A 22,500-nucleotide genomic window follows, 5' to 3' on the forward strand; every position below is an offset into this window, starting at 1 on the left:
ATTGACATCTAATGTGTCCATGTGTTTGTCCCCATGTGTCCCCATCCAAAACCTTGATCTCTTCTACCCCTGTTAATTCACCCCCAGATCCACTTTTTTTGAAATACCGACTTCTTTCCTGGAAGTTCTGGCAGTGTCCATGTGTTTTATACCCCCCCCCCCCCCTCCTTCCCATGCCTCCTCTCCCCAAGCCCTCTTCCTCCCATAGATCTTCCGATGTCCCTGTTCTCTGCTGTTGTACTTGTGTGCCTCCCTCTCTCTCCCCATCTTGTCTCCCGCTCCCTTTATTGTATGTTTTGTGTGTCCGTTTGTTTTCTTTGTGATTGATGTTAGTTCTTACACGAGCCTAGATCTTGTATACAAAAAAAAAATGGGCGGAGGCAAATCCATTGACGCATTCACATGAAATTATACTTTCCAGTTCTTTTTATATTCCAGTTTGCTTGAAACGCCTAAGAAATGGGAAACTTGGAGATGAATAAGATAAGGTTTATGCAGGTGTGATGTGAACTTTATATAAAAAAACTAGTTTTCTTTAATGGGGAGTTTGCTCATCACGAGGCCTTAATGCCACTTAAAGGTGGGGGCTATAAAAAAGAAATTTTGGGAAGGGGAATCACTGGGAGAGGAGATACCTGTTCACGTCTCTCAAACTGGGAAAGGTTGTATGTTGATGGGAGAGAGGATGCAGGTCGGGAATTCCAGAGTTTGGCAATGTGTGAGAAAAAAACTGGAGGAATAGTGTACTGTGTTGGCCTTAGGAACACAGACAGTGTGAGTGTGTGCAGCTCGGCTGCTAAATGTGTAGCGTGCTTGAAAGTATGTGAAGGAGGGACTGGTAGTGAAAGGCCCTTTGAGCATCTTCCATTATAGTACTGTAGAAAAGACGCAGAGAGGCCACAGAGCATCGAACCGTGAGAGGCTCCAGAGATGATGCCAGATCATGGCCGACCAGGTTAACAACTAGTCATGGAATTATGTCAAGAATAGACAGAAGATGAGTCTGAGCATCCACCCAGATGTGACTACAGTATTCCATGACTATGTATGACGGACGGTCTTGTGGAAGGGAAGTATCGGCGAGTCTGATACAAGCAGCCAGGTCACTGGGAGGCTCTTTTGTCAACGCCAGAAATGTACTTATCCCAAACAAGGTAGGAAGTGATGTCCAGACCAAAAATACTGATAAAATCGAGTTTGTGTAATGGTGTTTGCTGTTTGGTCCGTAACCAGGTTATGAAAAGAGGGGGATCTTGACCTGGACATGGATAACAGATAGCAGAAATCTTCTTTTGATTGATGCTGATGAACCAGTTTTTTTCCCCAGTTACTGACGTTCTCCAGGTCACAAGTTAGATTGATGCTGGCTTGAAGTTGGTTGGAGTGATGCAGACAGGGAGCCAGGATAAGTAGTGTATAGGCTTCAGTCATCAGCATCAATGGCAGAGGCTGAAATACAATGAAATGCCAGGTTGAAATGTTGTCGGGCAGGACATTTATGTAAAGCAGAAACAAATAAGAGTCCAACACAGAGCTCTGGGAAACACCTGAATGAATGTTATGGGCTGCAGAAGATTGACCCCCATACTACACAAAGATTTAGTGATCTGTGAGAAAGTCTAAGATTATTGCAAGCAAAGGCCCTGATATACCATACGACTTTAGCTTGTGAATGAGATCCTTCCGCCAGACTTCATCAAACGCCTTCGAGATGTCAAGGGCTACAAGTCTGGCCTTGCCACACTTTCTTGGGCCTGTTCACTTGCTCAGATATGAGGGAAAGAACATCACCAGTCGATCGGAAATGACGGGATCCATATGAAGCATCCGTTAGGAGATTGTGGTCTTCCAGTAAAGTCATAATACGCTTGTTAATAAGGCATTCAAATACTTTGCTCATGATGGGAAGAAGGCTGATCGGCCCATAGTTGGATGGATCAAATCTCTCCCCATCGTCTTTAAATGCCAAATTCTGGCAAGACGGGAAAACCAACTTTGATAGGCTTAGGTTGTACAGTTTTTCGTCAAGAATAGGAGGGATGAAGGTGTGAGTTTAACCCTGAGGTAAGGCAATAAGAAAGATGGACAGCCTTCACCTGTACACAGCTTCACAATTTGATTTTCAAATAATCTATTGTATGTTTGTGAAAAATTCATATTCAAACACCAAGCAGCATTTGGCTGTAGGAGCTGGGACTGTACATTAGCAGCAGTTTGATGAGGTGGAAAATATTTAAACTGAAATGGAAAAGATCTTTCATTCTGACAGTCAGGGCACGACTCTCTGCAGCAGTTTTCCATTGCCAGTAATCTACCAGACCTTGAGTTGAAAGTTCTCAACCAGAAATCCTGTTTTATTTTGTCACGACATGTTTAAAGGGACGAGAGACCCTCAGCAGGTTAAAAACGGACATGCTCGGGTCTGGAATCACGCTCAGCGCTCTAATTTCAGATAATGAGGGCCCAGGATGCCCGATGCTGAAATGTTGTTTGTGGACAATGGTCAGCATTCTGCTCAGATCCAAAGAATTTGGCATCTGTGATCCTTCTAACCATTTTACAAGGGAAAGTGAAAAATGACTTGATTCGAGAGAAACGGTTGTGCAGAAATTCACCAAATTTGTAGTTATGGTCACCAAATGACAAGAAGGTGCGAGAGCAGTATCATTTATGACCCTGCCTCTTGGGACCTTGGGGTCAAAAAGTCAATACAAAAAAAATGCAATTGAAACATTTTAAAATAAATCAGTATACAGGCTGCTCCCAGTTTTGCAAAATGTGTTCACAAGCTGGATTAACAAATCCCCTTTAAATACATGTAATAAGTGACACAAATCGGTCATAGATCATGTGCATGCAATTTCAGATTTTTAGGATAAGGAATTAGATTGAAACTTTTTTGGCTGGTATACCACTTCACCTGTGATGTCATCATTATCATGCTTTTGTTCCCCATTGGGAGTACTTGACAATGTGCCAAGTTTCGAATTTTTCCATTCAGCGGTTTCCGAGAAATAATTTTTTAATTATTTGTGTTTAATCCAAGATGGCTGCCGTACCACGTGCCCTATGACGTCACAGCTATCATAAAAAACATTCTGCGTAGGTGTCACTCCTACCCTGAAAGTTTCATCTCAATCAGCCATGTGGTTGCTGAGAAAAACGAGGTTTAGCCTGTACGTACGGATGGACGGACGGACAACCCGAAAACATAATGCCTCCGGCCACCTTCGGCGGTGGACGCAAAAAAAACAAAAGTGTGGAGACCTAAAACGTGTTTTTTCGTAAAAACGCCACTCTGCCATAAAGCCCAGATCGGTGGAGTGTTGCAGTGATGGTTGTCCTTCTGGAAGTTTCCCCCATCTCCACACAGGATCTCTGGATCTCAGGCAGAGTGACCATCGGGTTCTTGGTCACCTCTCTTACCAAGGCCCTTCTCCCCCGATTGCTCAGTTTGGCCGGATGGTCAGCTCTAGGAAGAGTCCTGGTTGTTCCAAACTTCTTCCATTTAAGAATTATGGAGGCCACTGTGCTCTTGGGAACCTTCAATGCAGCAGAAATTTTTTGTAGGCTTCCCCAGATCTGTGCCTCGACAAAATCCAGTCTCTGAGCTCTGCAGGCAGATCCTTCAACCTCATGGCTTGGTTTTTGCTCTGATATGCATTGTCAGCTGTGAGACCTTTTATAGACAGGTGTGTGCCTTTCAAATCATGTCCAATCAATTGAATTTAACACAGGTGGACTCCAATCAAGGTGTAGAAACATCTCAAAGATGATCAAGAGAAATGGGAGGCACCTGAGCAAAATTTCAAGTGTCATAGCAAAGGGTCTGAATACTTATGTCAATGTGATATTTCAGTTTTTTCTTTTTAATAAATTTGCAAAACTTTCTAAAATCCTGTTTTCTCTTTGTCATTATGGGGTACTAGGGCATTGCCGTACTATATCTATATCTAAAATTATATCCCCCCCCTCTATTTACATGAAATGGTTTGGTCCAAAGCGAACGGCTTGCGAGTACGGTGACAATCCCCCCCCTCTATTTACATGCAATGGTTTGGTCCAAAGCGAACGGCTTCCGGAGTTTGGTAAAGAAATCGCCATCGCGTGCACAAACGCGCAGGAAAGCGAATGAATCGCAAATTCGGTTTTATTAGTTTTAAAACATAGTTTAACGCCAACATAGTTTGCAAACGTGAAATAAATGAATACGCTCTCAAATGTGCCATCCGAGGCAGAGTGTGTCCTCCACGTTCGGCACACGCGATCGTTCGCTGCTCTCTGATTGGTTGAATCGTTTTTTGGACATAGCTCGGTAAGTAATTGTCCGATTAATATGAAACCTTGAAAAGGCACATCCTCGGGTCCCCAGCAATATACCTGGCAAGTTAAAAGTATATCGGACCCGTGGTTGTCGAGAAACAGCGGTCACAGACAAACGTACAGACGTACAAACGTACAGACGTACAAACAGAGATTACTGGAATTATAGATAGATTGAGTGTAGATTGATGAGGGAAAAAATGAATTTGAACAATTTCAGCATGAGGCTGCAACATAACAAAATGTGAAAAAATTGAAGGGGTCTGAATACTTTCTGAATGCACTGTTGCTGTAGTTTTTTTTTTTTTTTTTTTTTAATCTCTGCCACCGAAGATGGACGGAGGTTATGTTTTCACCCCTGTTTCATCTGCCTGTTTATTTGTCTGTGAGGAGAATATCTCAAAAAAATATTATAGATGGATTTGAATGAAAGCTGGTGGACAGGTTGGGTGTGTGACAAGGATGAATGGATTTTGTTGAATATCTGGATCCGGTCTATCAGTGGGATACGAAACATCTGTTCAGCTTGGCAGGGGTATGTGCTCTGGCGAGTGCCGTTCTGTTTTTCATTTTGTATACAGGAGGCCTAATTCGAGAGTCAAGGCTTGTGGAAGAACTAGAACACAGTGGCTCATTTGTAATTTGATACTTCCTTCTCCAAAGCCATTTGTGTAACAGCTCGGCCTGTTTTTTAGAACCTCATCCCCTTTTCCTTTTGGCACCCATTCCATTTGAATGATTAATATTGTAAAAATTATTTTGTTTAATTACAATTGACATTTTCCTCTTTTTTCATCAACTCCCTTCGACATGCTTTATGTTGGATGCTCACCGTAGCACAAACATGCACCTTACTTTTGAATATTGATGAGGACCACGTAAAGCTCATGCTGAACCAACATGAGAGCAATCTCTCGGTATGACATCCCAGGAATATTTTGGTGTGACACTTGTGTGGAAATGTATCTAATGAGATATTTGTATGTGCACATGTTTTGGCCATATGCGTCTTTTTGGATGCGAAATGGATAAATAAAACTAACCAATTAATCGCAAGCTGCTACTTTCCCATGATTTTGTCCTTCGTTCCAAATCAACCCCATAAAGTTCTGTCTCTGCCAAGCTAACCCTGAATTTTATGGGATTTAAAGAGATAAAAACAAATCAATCTAAGCTGGCACAGGATTTTGTAAGCTGGAGGGAGGCCTGTCATGTGTCGCGCTCCGCAAGAATTGAAAGGGAATAATAACATCTCAACCGTTAGATTGCAAATTCAATGGGATGAGTTTGCAGAGCGTTTCAAGTCTATATTGCCACTGGGGACGCAGAGGATCATGCACAAACTGCAGATGCATTCGAGTTATTCTTAGAGCATTCATTACGTTGTTCGTTCGGAAGACGGTTTCAAAGCCACACTGGGATGAGCATCTCGCTGGGCACCCGAGTACAAATACATGGAGTTTGAGTATGAACCAGTAGTTGGCACCTCCAATTGAGTTAAATTACCTGAGGGAAGACTTGTATACGTTTTAAACTCCATGACAGTCTTCAGCTCGAGGCTAATGAAAGATGTCACAGGTGTCGTGATAACCTTTTATTAAAAACAAAGGAATTAACAATAAAAGAGGAGGAGAGCAGAGTAAACACAGGAACCTGTAAGTGCGTAATCGAGTCGATTGAGATAGAGCTTATGGGGCTAGAAAGGATCATTGAATGTAGGGATGGGGGGATGACATGAGATGGAGGTGCATCGCCCGTTTGACGCACTGGAGGTACAATTGGGATCGATCAGCCTCAGGAAGGTACTTGCACAAATGGGAGAAAATCGAGACAAAAGAGTGGAGGTTTGTGTAAAGTTTTGGGTTTTGGAGTTGAACCAGGAAGGGGTTAATGGAAGAATGAGTTTGTTTATCGTATGGGTTTAGAAGTGAACATTATCATTGCTCGTGATGAGTCAGTTATGGTTGTAAACAAAACTGTCTGGTCAAATTTGAACAACCCTCGTACCTCCTGTTTATTTGTGCAGTGGAACATAAAGTGGTTTGAATTGTAATATTTTATCAAACTCGTTTTGGGAGTTACAGTGATTTGTGATGTGATTCGTCGATGGTGGGGCAAAGGAGAAAAATAAAATATAGCATTGGATTGGTCCCCCAGACAATTAAATGGCCCCACATCATTTTTTGCAGTTGGATTTTTTTTAGGATGAGCATTTTATTTAAATTTTATATAATTTATTTCTTTATTTGATTGAGTGTACAATTTTTACGGCGTAGCCCATCGGGCAGAGCCGTTTAGAATATTGTTTGTCCGTCTGTATGTATGTATGTCCCCTCAAACGTATGCCACTCAGAGCTGAGAATCTGGTCACATGACAGGGTGATGTGATTATGTCTGATGTCATTACGGCGGTGCTGCGGCTGACTCTCCATGCACCGCCATTTTGATTTATATGCCGTTCATGCCGAACATATTGTCGAACCTGTGATATATCACAATCGCCATGATCTACCTTTACGTTTTTCATTCAGTGTGAAACACAAACAAACCGATTGTTAAAATGATCATGAAATATCGAAAGCATCGGCGTTATGTCTCTTCCAACAATACGGTACGTACAGGCCTCAGGCGTGTTATGACTCACCTTCCGCTTCGGACAAATTAAGCCCAGGTTTCTTAATACTTTGGTATCGTTTCAGTCGTATCGTTTTCGTAATAATAATAATAATATAATAAATATAACCATAACACTTTAATCCCAATGTCATGAATGGAAAGTTGATGGATTGAAGCGACGTAACCGTGGAAGTATGGAATTAACCTCGGTTTTTCAAAAATAATATAATTTTCGTAATAATAACGAAACGTTATTATTATAGTAAATCTAATTGTAACACTAATCCCTTTGTCGTGCCTGCAACGTTACTGGAGGTTAAATATATATCTTGTATACATTAAAGTAGTGGCAGTTTTGTGTCCGGCCATCATGCTACGTCATTACATATAATGTCATTACAGCGTAAACACCTTCTCACGACGGGAGCGGCAGGAAAGGTCATTCCTCTTTGGGGTACATAGATTACAGTCGATATATGGTCGGGTCTCGAGAACATTGGGTGTGTGTTCATTTAGCAAGTTTGTTGTGGAGAGATCGCCAAGTGGTTTAAGCATTCGAGCAACCACTCCATTCAAAACCGTTAAGGAACGGCTGGCTTGGCAAGCGCTAGCTAGTTGCTTGGTAAATGAGCACACCTCCAACCCTTGTGGGGTACATCGATTACAGTTGATCTTCGCTCAGTTCTGGAAGTAAAACTTACCTCATGGATGTTGGGATTCCTCCAAATTTCTTTCTTAATGTTATAAACAGCATTAGCGACTGTTAAAAAAGCCAATCAAATGTTGTTGTTGTTTTTTGTGGTTTATAATATTTTCCAAGCCTGGCTACGCCGCTGTTAGGCTTTTGGTCTTGTTTTTTAACAAACGGTGATTTCCATCTACAGGCCGTCACTGCGGGTTTCTTCTATCATACGGCGAAACTGACGCGGAGTGGATACAGGTCCGTGAAACACCAGCAGACTGTACACATTCACCCAAACAGCAGTCTCTTCGAGGAGCAGCCTCGGTACATCATTTACCATGAGCTCGTGTTCACCACCAAGGAATACATGAGACAGGTACTCACCTGCGGCCAAGACTGTTTGTAAATGCGGATCCTCAACATTCTAAATTCTAACGATTGATGCGATATTTTTTCTTTTGAGATGTACAGTTTGTGTTATACTCGTGTACACGTAGAACTGTTGTGTTTGTGCCACTGTTTTACCCCCCGGACATCTCAAAGAATACCGAGTCATGGTGGAAAAAAGTATGTATGTATGTATGTATGTATGTATGTATGTATGTATGTATGTATGTATGTATGTATGTATATATATATATATATATATATATATATATATATATATATATATATATATATATATATATATATATATATGTATATATATATATATTGTTACTGATCGCGGTTTAGATGTTATGATGGGCCGAGCGGATGGTCCAACCGCGACCGTTACAGGATCCCCGATTCACCCAGAACGTTGGCCGGATCGCACCGCGGCTGCTCAATGAGGGAAAAGACTAAAACGACGAAATGCAAAGAGGAAAAGGAATAAAACGAGAAGACGGACAGAAGAGTAATGGGATTTATTATTTACACAAGCAAAAAGGAGCAATCAAGGTTTATTTACAACACATAAGACGCAGGTGACACAGTGCAAATACTAGCTTATCCAGACTTAACTTATTCCCAGGACAGAACAAACAAAGACACTGACTCACGCGGGGAATTGCAGAGTGGATTGCTGGAAGGAGGTGTGTGGCTGGAGGGGGGGGACGGCACGGAGCTGGCTGGAGCTTGATCCCGCACGGGACGTCGGGCTGGACCTCGACGGCCGCTGATGCCACCGGGCCTGTCGTGTGCGTGGGATCACGGGTCGGAGCTGCTTGGTGGAGCCGATGCGCTGGTGGGGGGGTCTGGCGTGACGGGTTCTCTCCTCCTTACGCGCTCTTGCTCTGATGACCCAGCTCTTTTTCGTCCCTCCTTGTCTCAACTCAAAGTGCATCTCCTCCGGGAACACCCCGCCGTGGGTTATATAGGCCCCGCCCCTCAACCTTTTCGAACCTCCCCCAAACGTTCTCTCCCCGCCCTCTCAAGCCAAACCCCTTGTTCATGGTTGGTCGAGTGGGGCCGGCTCACTCCTCCCCTCTCTGACGAGGTGGGGACCCGCCTTTCTTCCCCAACCCTGCCTCGTGGTCAATGGCGGATGAAGGGAAAACCGCCCAACATGCAGTTGGCAATGCGAATTGCAATTGACGAAAAGGGGGGAATGGAAGTGTTGGGAGTGGGAATGAAGGGAATCTATCTCTTTCACTGGTGCAATGGAGTATTTCAATTAATGGGAGACACAGCCTTACTCTAAAACACAGAATAAGAGATAACTATCAAACAGGGGTATTCTATTATTTGGCTGACGTGTATGCTTGTGGATTAATTATGGGATGCCCTTTCACCTTTACACAGCTCGGGAGGTAGGGGGGCGCAGAATAAACAATAATAATAATAATACAGCACACAATCAAAAAAATACAGTCCTCATCTCCGCAATACTGCACCCTCCTCCTCTTAGGCACGTCCCGGGCCGACAACTTTTATTTAGTGTGACACGTAGGTGTAGTTCCCTCTACTTTTAACCTGACCCTGAGTGCGACAGTTTTTAAAACATAAATAAATGTGTCCCGCTGCTCCATTGCACCCTGCCTAACAGACTTACGCCCACAGTTAACCGAATTGCGGAATGGTCTTCAAACTACACACTGACGGTGGGAAGCATTATTTACACTTGACGCTACTTTTATTTACAAGACTAACCCAGGACCTGTAATTGTTCTTTCTGGGGGGGGAGACAGTCTGCTCTGCATCGACGCACCATGACAGCACCCAAAAACGCACCCAAGCACCAATCGGTGCAGTCACCATTGTTCAAGAATGTTCAACAATAAAAAATAACCAAACAACCCCTAACCCTGCAGGTGGTCTCTTGCTCTTCGGCTCCCTCTGCTGGTTATTATTATTTGGTCTTCCAGATGTCATTCTTTTGCTTTGCTTACTGGCGGCCTATTTGTATTAAACTTGCACCCAATGTGTCCATTTTTATTTTCTTTATTTATGGCCCACAGGGCCGACTACGTGTGGTTCACCTGTGGGGCATCGGTGCCCTGTGGCCAAGGTCCGCCAGCAAGATTTCGGGCCCTCATGGCCGGTTCCAGCAGAGGGGCCATGCCCCAACCCATGGGGTCCATAAGTGGTGCTCGGCCACAGGCATGTAGTGCATCGATGCAGACAGCTGGTTCTGGGAATTTCGGGCGCACAATGGCCGACCCACGCACGCTCCCCTCGGTGCCCAATGGCGCACAGGTCATGTGGGAGACAAAAGGGGAAAGACAAATGAGCGAGGGGTAAGGTCACAAGGGTACACATCAATAAGGCAATGCAAGGCGAAATGCGTACGGAGGGCGAAGTGAGAAAGCTCGTCCCTACCGTACGTCACCCCCCTGTCACCTACACTACCCTTGCCCTTACCCCATATGTACAAAATCTACACATTACCAATCCGTCGCTACTGTCACGTCTCCCCATATTTCCTCTATACCAAATTCGTCGCCACAATCCCTCTACTTCAAAATTTGCCATCACCAAATTCATCATCAATCCTCATAAGGAGGAAGAGATGGAACAACAAAGCACAATGTCACACCCACGTCATGATGCGTCTCACAATCCAAACATTTGCATCATGAAAAATAATCAAAACATGGCATGGTGTGGAGTACCTGTCACCTCAGGTGAGTGGATGCAGATGGTGCGAGGAGACTTCATCCTAACTATCCTCTAAATGATTTTAACACACTTTACACTACCCGGGGTCTTTCCCTGCCAATCCATTGGCCAACTTACACTATGGGTTCTAAAAACCAATTCCCATTGACCAAACTGCGGTGCTTCTCAATTTGGGGTCTCACTCCCCCGATTCATCTCCCGGTGCCCTCGCACAATTTCTGGGCTGCGACGTGTAGCTCTCCCAGCAGGTCTACCCACCTGCACACCTCCACCACTGTAGTTGCCACCCGAGCTTACCTAGCTCCTCACCCTAACCTATCTAACTGGGGAAGGCCCTCTCGCACTCTCACCCCCTCAGTGCCCTCTCTGGCACGGGCTACCCGATCCACACCCGGGATCCTCAGGCACCCACTGACACTAACGGCTCCCAGAGCCCACCTGCGGCCTCACCTGGCCGACATCCTCACAGTGGTGGAGTGCCCAACCAACTACACACACTAACAGGCTACACGCCCAGCCATTTCCACAACACTAATGCACCCATCCAAAGACCATTCTTTCACCCGCACCACAGATGCCAATATCCAACCACAATTTACCTATACCCTCTACCTAACACTTGCGCTACCCGCCCCGGGTATCCGTGATGGGGGTCCACTCTTCCCCCATTCACACCTTCGCACCATCCACTCCACTCCACAATTTCCACCATACTCACTCCACGACCATCCATTCCAATACTCCATTTATTCCACACTATTTATTCCACACAACCATTCTCCATACCTGTTGTTGCACACCTGTGCACTCACACCTGGTGCCACCTGCACCCTCCTTTCTTCCTGGACCATTTGGTCAGCACAACACGCAATCACCACTACTCCCTCATACACTGCTCCACACACCTGTCCAGTTCTCACACAGCATCCTCTCATCTACCTGTTGCCCTGCTAACCTAGTGCTCCCCGTCTTCCCTTTAAACTAAGCACATACCACGTCATTATAATCCACTCTACTCTACCTGCGTCCCCACTACAGGTATCAGTCACTAACTAAACCTTAACGTTACCTAATGTCATCTTCGCTAGATTCCTACACACGATATCCTAACCCACCCGGGCTAGTTTTCACTGCCATCAACCCCATAAACTAGTGCTCCTTTGCCCCACGTTTGTGAGGGATGACAGAGTTGCCATCCCACCACATCGGGCATCTCCCACTACCAATTTTGCACATCAAATTTCAGCCAATTCAAAAATTTTCCATTTACTGCCAATTCTACCCATCATCTGCCAATCATTACTGCCAATCATCAAATTTCGCCTTTTTCTAATTTCGTGGCCAAAACACTATCCTCATCACCCGTCTACTTATTACATCCTCTCGGTGCGCCAATTCACGTCTACAGCCCGGCTTCGTACAGCCGAGCAATGAACGCGGGTCGTTTTGTGCCAGCGGCTGGATACGTCCCGCATTCGGGGCAGGGACGGGGGCTTACCCGGGCCGAGATCCCACGCACCACCTCGGCGCGGAGCCATCCAATTGCCCGATCTCGACCTGCCGGAACGTCTCAATAGAAAGTGGTCGCCATGACGACCCTTCCTATCGGGCTGCCCGCTCCGCCTAGTGGAGCCCGGACGCGGCCGTTCCAAGCGAGGCACAGCGTGGATCGCGTACGGCGGTTCTTTCGAAACCGCCGTGGTTCGGATCCCCGCTGGTCCTCGCGGCACGCGAAGCTGCCCGACGCGCACCGAGGGCCCGATTCGACTATAAGTCGTTCTAACCTCTAACCCGGTTACCGTCGATGCTTCACCTGCATGCTTAAACGCATACGCTACCCCTTTCTTCCTCATACATCCAGCCGTTCCCATGCTCCTCGTACCTTTCCTTACACACCCAGGTACACTCATTCCACTCCCAGCCTTGGTCACACACCTGACCACCGAACACCTTGGCACACATTCGTCGCTCGCACACCTCACCAACACACCTCTTCGCGCCCCTTCCTCGGTCACCTCCTCTGTGACAATCACAGGTGTGCTCTTACTCGCACACCCAACCACGTGCCTCACGACCAACTCAAGTGTGCATTCCCACACACGCTCTACCATTCCAGGTGTGCATCCTTCCATTCCAGGTGTACATCCTCGCTCACCTGTCACAACCAACTCACGCTCCGTGTCACTCTCACTACTCTCACCACCACTCTTGACAACGCACTCACCCTTACTCTCGACAGTGCACTCTTTCGCCATGCACCCGTCCGTTACACACCTTTCTCGCGCATCCTCTTGCGCACACTCTTTCGTTACTTCCTCCGTAACACTTACCACACTGCGCTTCCATGTACCCCCTCGCACACGCGCTACGACCGACTCACTCTTGACGGCACACTCACTCCTCGGCGTGCACTTTTTCCTCACACACCCCATGGTCGGACATTCTCGCACACCTCTTTTTTCGCACACCAGACTTGTCGCACACTTCACCAACGGCCTCTCACAAACACCCGGATCCAAACCAATCCCCAAGCCGACTGAAGCTTTCCTCACATCATATACATTGCCACTCACCTCTGTACCTCGTCTCCGCACCTCCTTTGCCACCTGCAAACTCTTTATTCGGTTAGTGAGCATCACATCATGAGTTGAGCACCGACCTTGCACATATTCCATCACCTCCTCCTGGATTTCTCTTTTAGTGTCTGTCCGTCCCTTCTTAATTTCACTCACCTCTTCTTCCACTTCCTCTAATTTTCGCTTCACCTCTTTTATTTCCCGGTGCGTCTCCTCAAGTTCGTCCTCTAAGGCTACCGTGACCGTCTCTATGTGCATCCTCACCTCTCGGTCCTTCGTCTCCATTATCTCTGTCACCTCGTCCACCCTCATTGTCAGTCCCTCACGTACCATCTGACATTGCCTCTGTGTCGCTATTAATTCGTTTTTAATTTCTTTTTGTGTCGCCTTTAAACCCCCTATGATTGCAGTGTTCTTTTCCACTTGGTCCGCTAGTTCCCTTTGTCCGACTGTCAGCTGTTCTACTCCCTTCGTCAGACCCTCTATTCCCCCCTGTAACCTAGCCGTATTATTTCTCACCTCTTTCTCCATACGCTTCTCACCTCGCTTTACCTCCTCGCGTAGCCCCGAGACCTCCTCACTCACACCTCGTCGTATCCCTTCTTTCATCTCCTCCATCTCTTTTGTAGATGCCACCCTCATCTGTCCCAATTCATCCCTCTGAGCAGCCAATTTGGTTTCTACCCCGATTTTTACCTCCTCTATCTGGTTCCCCATTTGTTTAATTTCTCAGGCGGATTGCTCCCCTATTTCCCGCAATTTGTCCTCCATCCTATTTTCTAACCCCATTAACCCATTTTTCACCTCTTTTATCCCGTTGTCTAACCCCTCAAAATTATTGTCTAACTTCTCACCGGTACCCCTCGCTTCGTCCCTCATTACCCCCATTTGCTCACCCTGAGCATCCATCCGGTTCCCCATTACCCCCATCTGGCCCTCCAATCGCTCACCCTGAGCATCCATCCGGTTCCCCATTACCCCCATTTGGCCCTCCAATCGCTCACTCTGAGCATCCATAAGGGCCTTCATTTGGATCATAAAAAGATTCCAATCCACCAGTGGCGCTGCTACGGTCGCGGGCGCGGCAAAATTTGGTGCCGCTACACCCACGTGCGCGAGGACGCCATTTTGTGCGCCTGATACCCCCTCAACCACATCGCCAATGTTCTCCTCCTCTCCTTCCTCCACATACATTTCCCCGAGGTCCTGGGTCGATTCTACCCCGTCTATCTCTCCCACCGGCATCCCGTCGCCTTGACCAGCCATGGCGCGATTTCAAAGTTCAGGTTTTGTAAAACAAAACAAATTTCGGCCGCTCCAAATTTTGACCAAATTTTTTTTTTTTTTTTTAGATGTTTTAAAAATTTGGTTCGGGCTCCGAATCTCACTCCCAGACACCAATTGTTACTGATCGCGGTTTAGATGTTATGATGGGCCGAGCGGATGGTCCAACCGCGACCGTTACAGGATCCCCGACTCACCCGATTCACCCAGAACGTTGGCCGGATCGCACCGCGGCTGCTCAATGAGGGAAAAGACTAAAACGACGAAATGCAAAGAGGAAAAGGAATAAAACGAGAAGACGGACAGAAGAGTAATGGGATTTATTATTTACACAAGCAAAAAGGAGCAATCAAGGTTTATTTACAACACATAAGACGCAGGTGACACAGTGCAAATACTAGCTTATCCAGACTTAACTTATTCCCAGGACAGAACAAACAAAGACACTGACTCATGCGGGGAATTGCAGAGTGGATTGCTGGAAGGAGGTGTGTGGCTGGAGGGGGGGGACGGCACGGAGCTGGCTGGAGCTTGATCCCGCACGGGACGTCGGGCTGGAGCTCGACGGCCGCTGATGCCACCGGGCCTGTCGTGTGCGCGGGATCACGGGTCGGAGCTGCTTGGTGGAGCCGATGCGCTGGTGGGGGGGTCTGGCGTGACGGGTTCTCTCCTCCTTACGCGCTCTTGCTCTGATGACCCAGCTCTTTTTCGTCCCTCCTTGTCTCAACTCAAAGTGCATCTCCTCCGGGAACACCCCGCCGTGGGTTATATAGGCCCCGCCCCTCAACCTTTTCGAACCTCCCCCAAACGTTCTCTCCCCGCCCTCTCAAGCCAAACCCCTTGTTCATGGTTGGTCGAGTGGGGCCGGCTCACTCCTCCCCTCTCTGACGAGGTGGGGACCCGCCTTTCTTCCCCAACCCTGCCTCGTGGTCAATGGCGGATGAAGGGAAAACCGCCCAACATGCAGTTGGCAATGCGAATTGCAATTGACGAAAAGGGGGGAATGGAAGTGTTGGGAGTGGGAATGAAGGGAATCTATCTCTTTCACTGGTGCAATGGAGTATTTCAATTAATGGGAGACACAGCCTTACTCTAAAACACAGAATAAGAGATAACTATCAAACAGGGGTATTCTATTATTTGGCTGACGTGTATGCTTGTGGACTAATTATGGGATGCCCTTTCACCTTTACACAGCTCCGGAGGTAGGGGGGCGCAGAATAAACAATAATAATAATAATACAGCACACAATCAAAAAAATACAGTCCTCATCTCCGCAACAATATATATATATATATATATATATATATATATATATATATATATATATATATATATATATATATATATATATATATATATATATATATATTGTTACAGACACGACTTTGATGTTAAGGTGGGCCGAGCGGAATGGCCGTCGTGTCCGCACAAATTACCCGATTGTACTCGAACGTTGACGGAGCCGCGCTACGCTGGATCAATAAGGAAAAAGAAGACACACGGCTGGATTATAATGACAGACACTAATGTTTCGATTCTCAATTATATTCGTACGGAAAAGGTTAGATTACAGGGGCTAGAGGTAAAGCACAGAAAAGATGGGCACTTAGACACAGGCTTATCTTAACCCCGGACAGACGACAGGTAAACGGGACAACGGCTGACTCACACGGGGGTTGATGGCAGGGAAAGGCAGGTATCGGTGGCTCCAGGTGCACCTGGGCTCGGGGCAGAATCAACACGGTTCGGTCCGGTCCAAAGATGCGGGGAGGTCACAGCGCTCGGAGGTAACGTTCTTTCACAGGCGGGTTCTCTTCCTCTCAGCGATCGCAGGCAACGTTCTTTCTCAGGCGGGGCGCATCTGACGTCACATCCGGCGCGGGGCCGCGTATATCCGGCGGGGAGTGACACGCCCTCGGCTCGTTAACGCCGCCCCAGATGGAATCGGTCCGCCCTTCTGATTGGGTGCGGGGGGTTACCAGGCTCCGCCCTTGAGGAGGAGCTGACAGCCAGCCCCTCCGTGGTAACCCCGTGGAGCGCGTGGTCAATGGCGCTAATCGAGCCGGTGTGAGGACGCATCCTCCCCCGCGCCGCCGCCATCTCCTCTGTTGTTGTTGTAATTGTTGGGGAAGAAGATGGAAGGAGGTATGGGAAAGGTCCTAAACTCACTACTGATGCCATATAATCACATTCTGGTTCAACGAAGAGTCATAATTAATGGAAACGAGGCCTTAACTGACATAGACTAAGAATAACTAGCAAGATGTCCGAAAGTTGTCTACGTGTGGTGCGGTGGACCTGGGCACGACATTTAATGGGGGAATAAGGGGAAGGCCGGCTCTACTGATTGTTGTTTACATCCAATGGGACTAGGGAATGGGGGATTAGGGAAAGTTGGGGAGTATTGGAGAAAATAGGGGAATATTTACAAGCGGATATGGAGGCCAAATTCCATATTCGCAACATTGCACCCTTCTCTACCCTCGGGGCGTCCCGACCCGATAAATTTTTACCTACTTTAGTGTGGCACGCAATGTAGTTCCCTCTACTATTAACTCTACCCTGAGTGCGACAGTTTTATAGATATTCACAAATGAGTAAATATGTCCCCCTGCGACGTTGCACCCTTCTCCTCTCAGAAACACACCCACAGGATAACCGAATCCGGAAAGAATTCTCAAACTAAACATACAGCCGGTAGGGAGCATTATTTACAAGATTACGCTGATATCTACACTACGATCCAGGACCTGTCTTTGGAGGAACACATGCAGATGTTATGCATAGAGAGAGCGCGCTTGCCAGCATCGATACACCAACCCACGAGTGCTCTGTGGCCGACGGCCTTTAATAACGTGCAGAGCACCCTTCCCGAGCATCAAAAGCACCACCCCACCACCAATCGGTGCAGTCACCATTGTTCATTGGAATAAAAATAAATTCGACAACCCCTAACCCTGCAGGTGTCTCTTGCTCTTCTTGTGGTGCACTTGGTGTTAACTAAAAGTGGTTCACCTGTATGGCATAGGTGCCACGTTGACCCATAGGTCCATCCCCGGGTGGTGCTTGGCCGCAAACGAACTGCGGTCCATTGTGGGTGGCCACAAACATTGCGGTCCATATGGTGTATCGATCCCGGCAGCAAACAGCGAAAGTGCAGGCCCACAACTGCGCAGCCAGCACCTCTCTCTCCTCTCTCTCTACCCCAAAGCCAGATCCTCGGAGGTGGGAGACAAAAGAAGCAGACAAGTGAGTAAGGTGGTAAGGGCGCAAAAGTGCACGCAATATAAGGTAATGCACACTGGGGGCACATGGGAACCAGGTGAGACAGGTACGTTCCTATCGTACGCCCCCCCCCACCAGGTAACCTACATGGCCCCTCCCTTACCCCTTACTGTATCCACACAACACAACACTACTCATAAACATCTACTTTACAAATCAACAAACATCCCTACTGTCTTCCCCGTTCCTCCCATATACCAAATTCGTCTTCTCTCCCTCCTAACCAATCAAATTTGCCATTTTCAACTGAACATCAAAATTTGCCATCACCAATTCATCATCAGTCCCTCCTAGGGAGGGAGAGATGGAATCACCCCAATGTCTCATCCACGTCGTGATGCGTCTCACAAATCCTCACAACAATTCTTACTTCCTGCAACACAAAACAAAGAAAACACAGGTGTGGAGTCATCATCATCACCACAGGTAAGTGGCTGCGTATGGTGCGACAGGTTCATTAATCCTAACTATTTCCTAAATGACTTTAACAACTTTACACTACCCGGGGTCTTTCTCCGGCCAAACCATTGGCCCTCTTACACTATGGGTTCTAAAAACCAATTCCCATTGGCCAAACTGTGGTGCTTTTCAATTTGGGGTCTCACTCCCCCGATTCATCTCCCGGTGCCCTCGCACAATTTCTGGGCCGTGGCGTGTACCTCTCCCAGTGGGTCTACCCACCTGCACACCTCCACCACTGCGGTTGCCTCCGAGCTTACCTGCTCCTTACCCTAACCTAACTACCTGGGGAAGGCCCTCTGGCACTCTCCCCACTCGGTGCCCTCTCTGGCACTGGGCTACCCGGGTCCATCCTCCGGATCCTCGGGCCCCATCCACAACTCTACCGGCTCCCAGAGCCCACCTGCGGCCTCACCTGGCCGACATCCTCACAGTGGTGGAGTGCCCAACCAACTACACACACTAACAGGCTACACGCCCAGCCATTTCCACAACACTAATGCACCCATTCACAATACCATTCTGCAACCGCACCACAAATGCCAATATTCAACCACAATTTACCTGTACCCTCTACCTAACACTTACACTACCCGCCCCGGGTATCCGTGATGGGGGTCCACTCTTCCCCCATTCACACCTTCACACCATGCACACCACTCCGTACCACTTACTCCAACTCTCTCCACACACCTGTACTTGCACACCTGTGCTCTCACACCTGGTGCCACCTGCACCCTTCTCTCCCCAAGCGCATTCGCGCTGATCCACACACTCACTACTCACACACTGCTCCACACACCTGTCCAGTTGCACACCTGTGCAATCACACCTGTTCCATCCTCACACACACACGGCATCATCTCATCTAACTACTCCCTTCTGAAACTTGCGCTTCCCAGTCGTCCCTTTAAACTATTGCGCTCCCTCGTCATTATCATCCATACTAATCTACCTGCGTCCCCACTACAGGTATCAGTCACTAACTAATCTTAACGTCACCTAATGTCATCTTCTAGGGCCCTATCAATATAACCTAACCCACCCGGGCTAGTTTTCACTGCCATACACCCCATAAACTATTGCTCCTTTGCCCCACCTGTGAGGGATGGTGGATTTGCCATCCCACCACATCGGGGGTCTCTCACTACCAATTTTGCACATCAAATTTCAACAAATCAAAAATTTGCCAATCACTGCCCATCATCTGCCAATCACTACTGCCAATCCCTTGCCAATCATCAAATTTTGTTTTTCTCTAATTTTGGGTCCAAAACACTAACCTCATCACCCAGTCGACTCACTAATACCTCTCGGTGCGCCAATCCCTGTCCAAAGCCCGGCTTCGTAAAGCCAAGCCATGAATGCGGGTTGTTCTGTGCCAGCGGCTGGATGCGTCCAGCACTCGGTGCAGGGAAGGAGGTTTACCCAGGCCGAGATCCCACGCACCATCTCGGCACGGAGCCATCCCATGGCTCGATCTCGGCTTGCCGGACTGCCTCAACAAAAAGTGGTCGCCATGACGCCCCTTTCTATCGGGCTGCCCGCTCCGCCTAGTGGAGCACGGACGCGGCCGTTCAAAGCGAGGCCCGGCACGCACCGAGGGCCCGATTCGGCTATAAGTCGTTCTAAACTCTACCCCGTCTAACGTCGATGCTTCACCTGGACGCTTACACCCCGCAGCCCGTTCCTTGCTCACACATCCAGCCGTGCCCATGCTCCTCGTACCTTTCCTTACACACCCAGGTACCCTCATTCCACTCACAGCCTTGGTCACACACGTGACCACCGAACACTTTGGCACACATTCGTTGGTCGCACACCTCACCAAAACACCGCTTCGCACCCCCTCCTCGGTCACCTCCTCTGTGACAATCACAGGTGTGCCCTCATTCGCACACCCAACCACGTGCCTCACCACCAACTCCAGCGTGCATTCCCACTCACGCTCTACCATTCCAGGTGTGCATCCTCGCTCACCTGTCACAACTAACTCACGCTCCATGTCACTCTCACTACTTTCACCTCCATTCCTGACAGCGCACTCACCCTTACTCTTGACAGCGCACTCTTTCCTCATGCACCTGTCCGTTACACACCTTTCTCGCGCACACTCTCCCGTCACACCCTCTGTAACACTCACCACAGGTGGACACTCTTCCTTACTTCTGACAGCACACTCTTTCCTCATGCACCTGTCCGTCACACACCTTTCTCGCGCACACTCTCCCGTTACGCCCTCTGTAACACTCACCACAGGTGGACACTCTTCCTTACTTCTGACAGCGCACTCTTTCCTCATGCGCCTGTCCGTCACACACCTTTCTCGCGCACACTCTCCCGTTACGCCCTCTGTAACACTCACCACAGGTGGACACTCTTCCTTACTTCTGACAGCGCACTCTTTCCTCATGCACCTGTCCGTCACACACCTTTCTCGCGCACACTCTCCCGTCACATCCTCTGTAACACTCACCACACCACGCTTCCATGTGCTCCCTCGCACATGTGCTACGACCGACTCACTCTCGCCAGCACCCTCACTCCTTGGCACGCACTTTTTCCTCACACACCCCAGAGTCGGACTTTCTTGCACACCTCCTTTTTCGCACACCAGACCTGTCGCACACTTCACCAACGGCCTCTCACGAACACCCGGGTCTATCTCGACCCCCAAGCTTCTTAAATCCCCTGGCGCATCATACGCACGACCATATTGGTCACCACTTACACCGGGTCCTCTTCCTCTTCGCTTCTCCTCCATCACCTGCGAATCCCTCATCCGGTTAATGGGCACATCATCACGATTTGAACACAGACTTTGGACCAATTCTTTTATCTCCTCTTTTATTTCTTTCTTATCCCCTCTCCGTCGCTTCTTAATTTCGCTCATCCCTTCTTCCACTTCTTCTAATTTGTGCTTCACCTCTTTTATTCCCCGGTACGTCTCCTCAAGCTCATCCTCTAAGGCTACCTTGACCGTTTCCAGGTGCGTCCTCACCTGCCGGTCCTTCGTCTCCATTACCTCTACCACCTCGTCCAACCTCGTTGTCAGTCCCTCACGTACCATCTGACATTCCCTCTTCGTCGCTACCAAGTCATCCTTGAGTTCTTTCTGTGTCGCTTTTAAACCTCCTAATACCGCAGTGTTCCTTTGAACCTGCTCCACTAACTCCGTCTGTCCCACCGTCAGCTGCTCCACCTCCTGCGTCAGGTCCTCTATGCCCCCTTGTAACTTTACAGTCCCCTTTCTCACCTCCTTCTCCATGTGTTCCTCACAGTGCCTCACCTCCTCGCGCACTCCTCCGACCTCCTCACTCACTCCTCTTCTGATCTCTTCTCCCATCACTTGCATCTCCTGCCCAGATGCCACCCTCATCTGCTCCATTTCCTCCCTGTGAGCATCCAGTTTGGTTTCTACCCCCATTCTGACCCCCTCTATCTGCTGCCCCATTTGGTTAACTTCCCTTTCCGCTTGGTCCCTCATGTCCCTCAATTTGCCTTCCATACTGTTTTCTAACCCCTCTAACCCAGTTTTCACTCCCTCTATCTGATTCTCCTGGGCAGCCATTCTATTTTCTACCCCCTCTAACCCAGTTTTCACTCCCTCTATCTGATTCTCCTGGGCAGCCATTCTATTTTCTACCCCCTCTAACCCCTTTTGCATCCCTTCCATTTGATTCTCTTGAGCGGCCATTCTGTTTTCTACCCCCGTTAACCCCTCCTGTATTTCCCCTAATCTATCGTCTAATTTCCCAAATTTCATGTCTAATCCCTTAAAATTATTGTCTAATCCCTCACTGGTACCCCTCGCTTCGTCCCTCATTACCCCCATTTCGTTTCCCATTACCCCTAATTGGTTACTCTGCAGTTTGAGGGACGCCTGCATTTGCGCCATAAATTGCTCCATGAGGACCTGCATCTGGGCCATCCCTCCCACTTGTGCAGCGGGTGCGGCCGCCGTAGCTATGTGCGAGGCGCCATTTCGCGCGTCTGCTACCCCCGCTGTTTCGCTCTCCTCACGTGTCTCAATTTGGTCCTGGACCGACCCTGCTTCACTCTCCCCTACCGGACCCCAGCCGTCTGGATCCGCCATAGCGCGACTTTCAAAATTCGAGTTTCGTAACACAAATCCAAATTTTGCTGTTATAATTTCGTCGAGCGCAGTA

The 22,500-nt window shown here is 48.0% G+C and overlaps 1 protein-coding gene across 3 annotated transcripts in view; it reads left to right on the top strand.

Moving 5' to 3' along the window:
* The window catches only part of DHX16 (DEAH-box helicase 16), a 130,868-nt gene that overhangs the window by 81,163 nt on the left and 27,205 nt on the right, over window positions 1-22,500 (top strand). For all 3 annotated transcript variants that reach the window (XR_013621211.1, XM_078767456.1, XM_068134433.2), the window contains one exon: window positions 7,824-7,997. Coding sequence is in view for 2 of the 3 variants with exons in the window: in XM_078767456.1 (XP_078623582.1) it covers window positions 7,824-7,997 (174 nt within the window). In the remaining variant the exon portion in view is untranslated. The remainder of the gene's footprint in view (window positions 1-7,823; window positions 7,998-22,500) is intronic.

This window comes from Myxine glutinosa, chromosome 13 (assembly GCF_964187855.1).
Source record: "Myxine glutinosa chromosome 13, kmMyxGlut1.1, whole genome shotgun sequence".
Taxonomy (NCBI): domain Eukaryota; kingdom Metazoa; phylum Chordata; class Myxini; order Myxiniformes; family Myxinidae; genus Myxine; species Myxine glutinosa.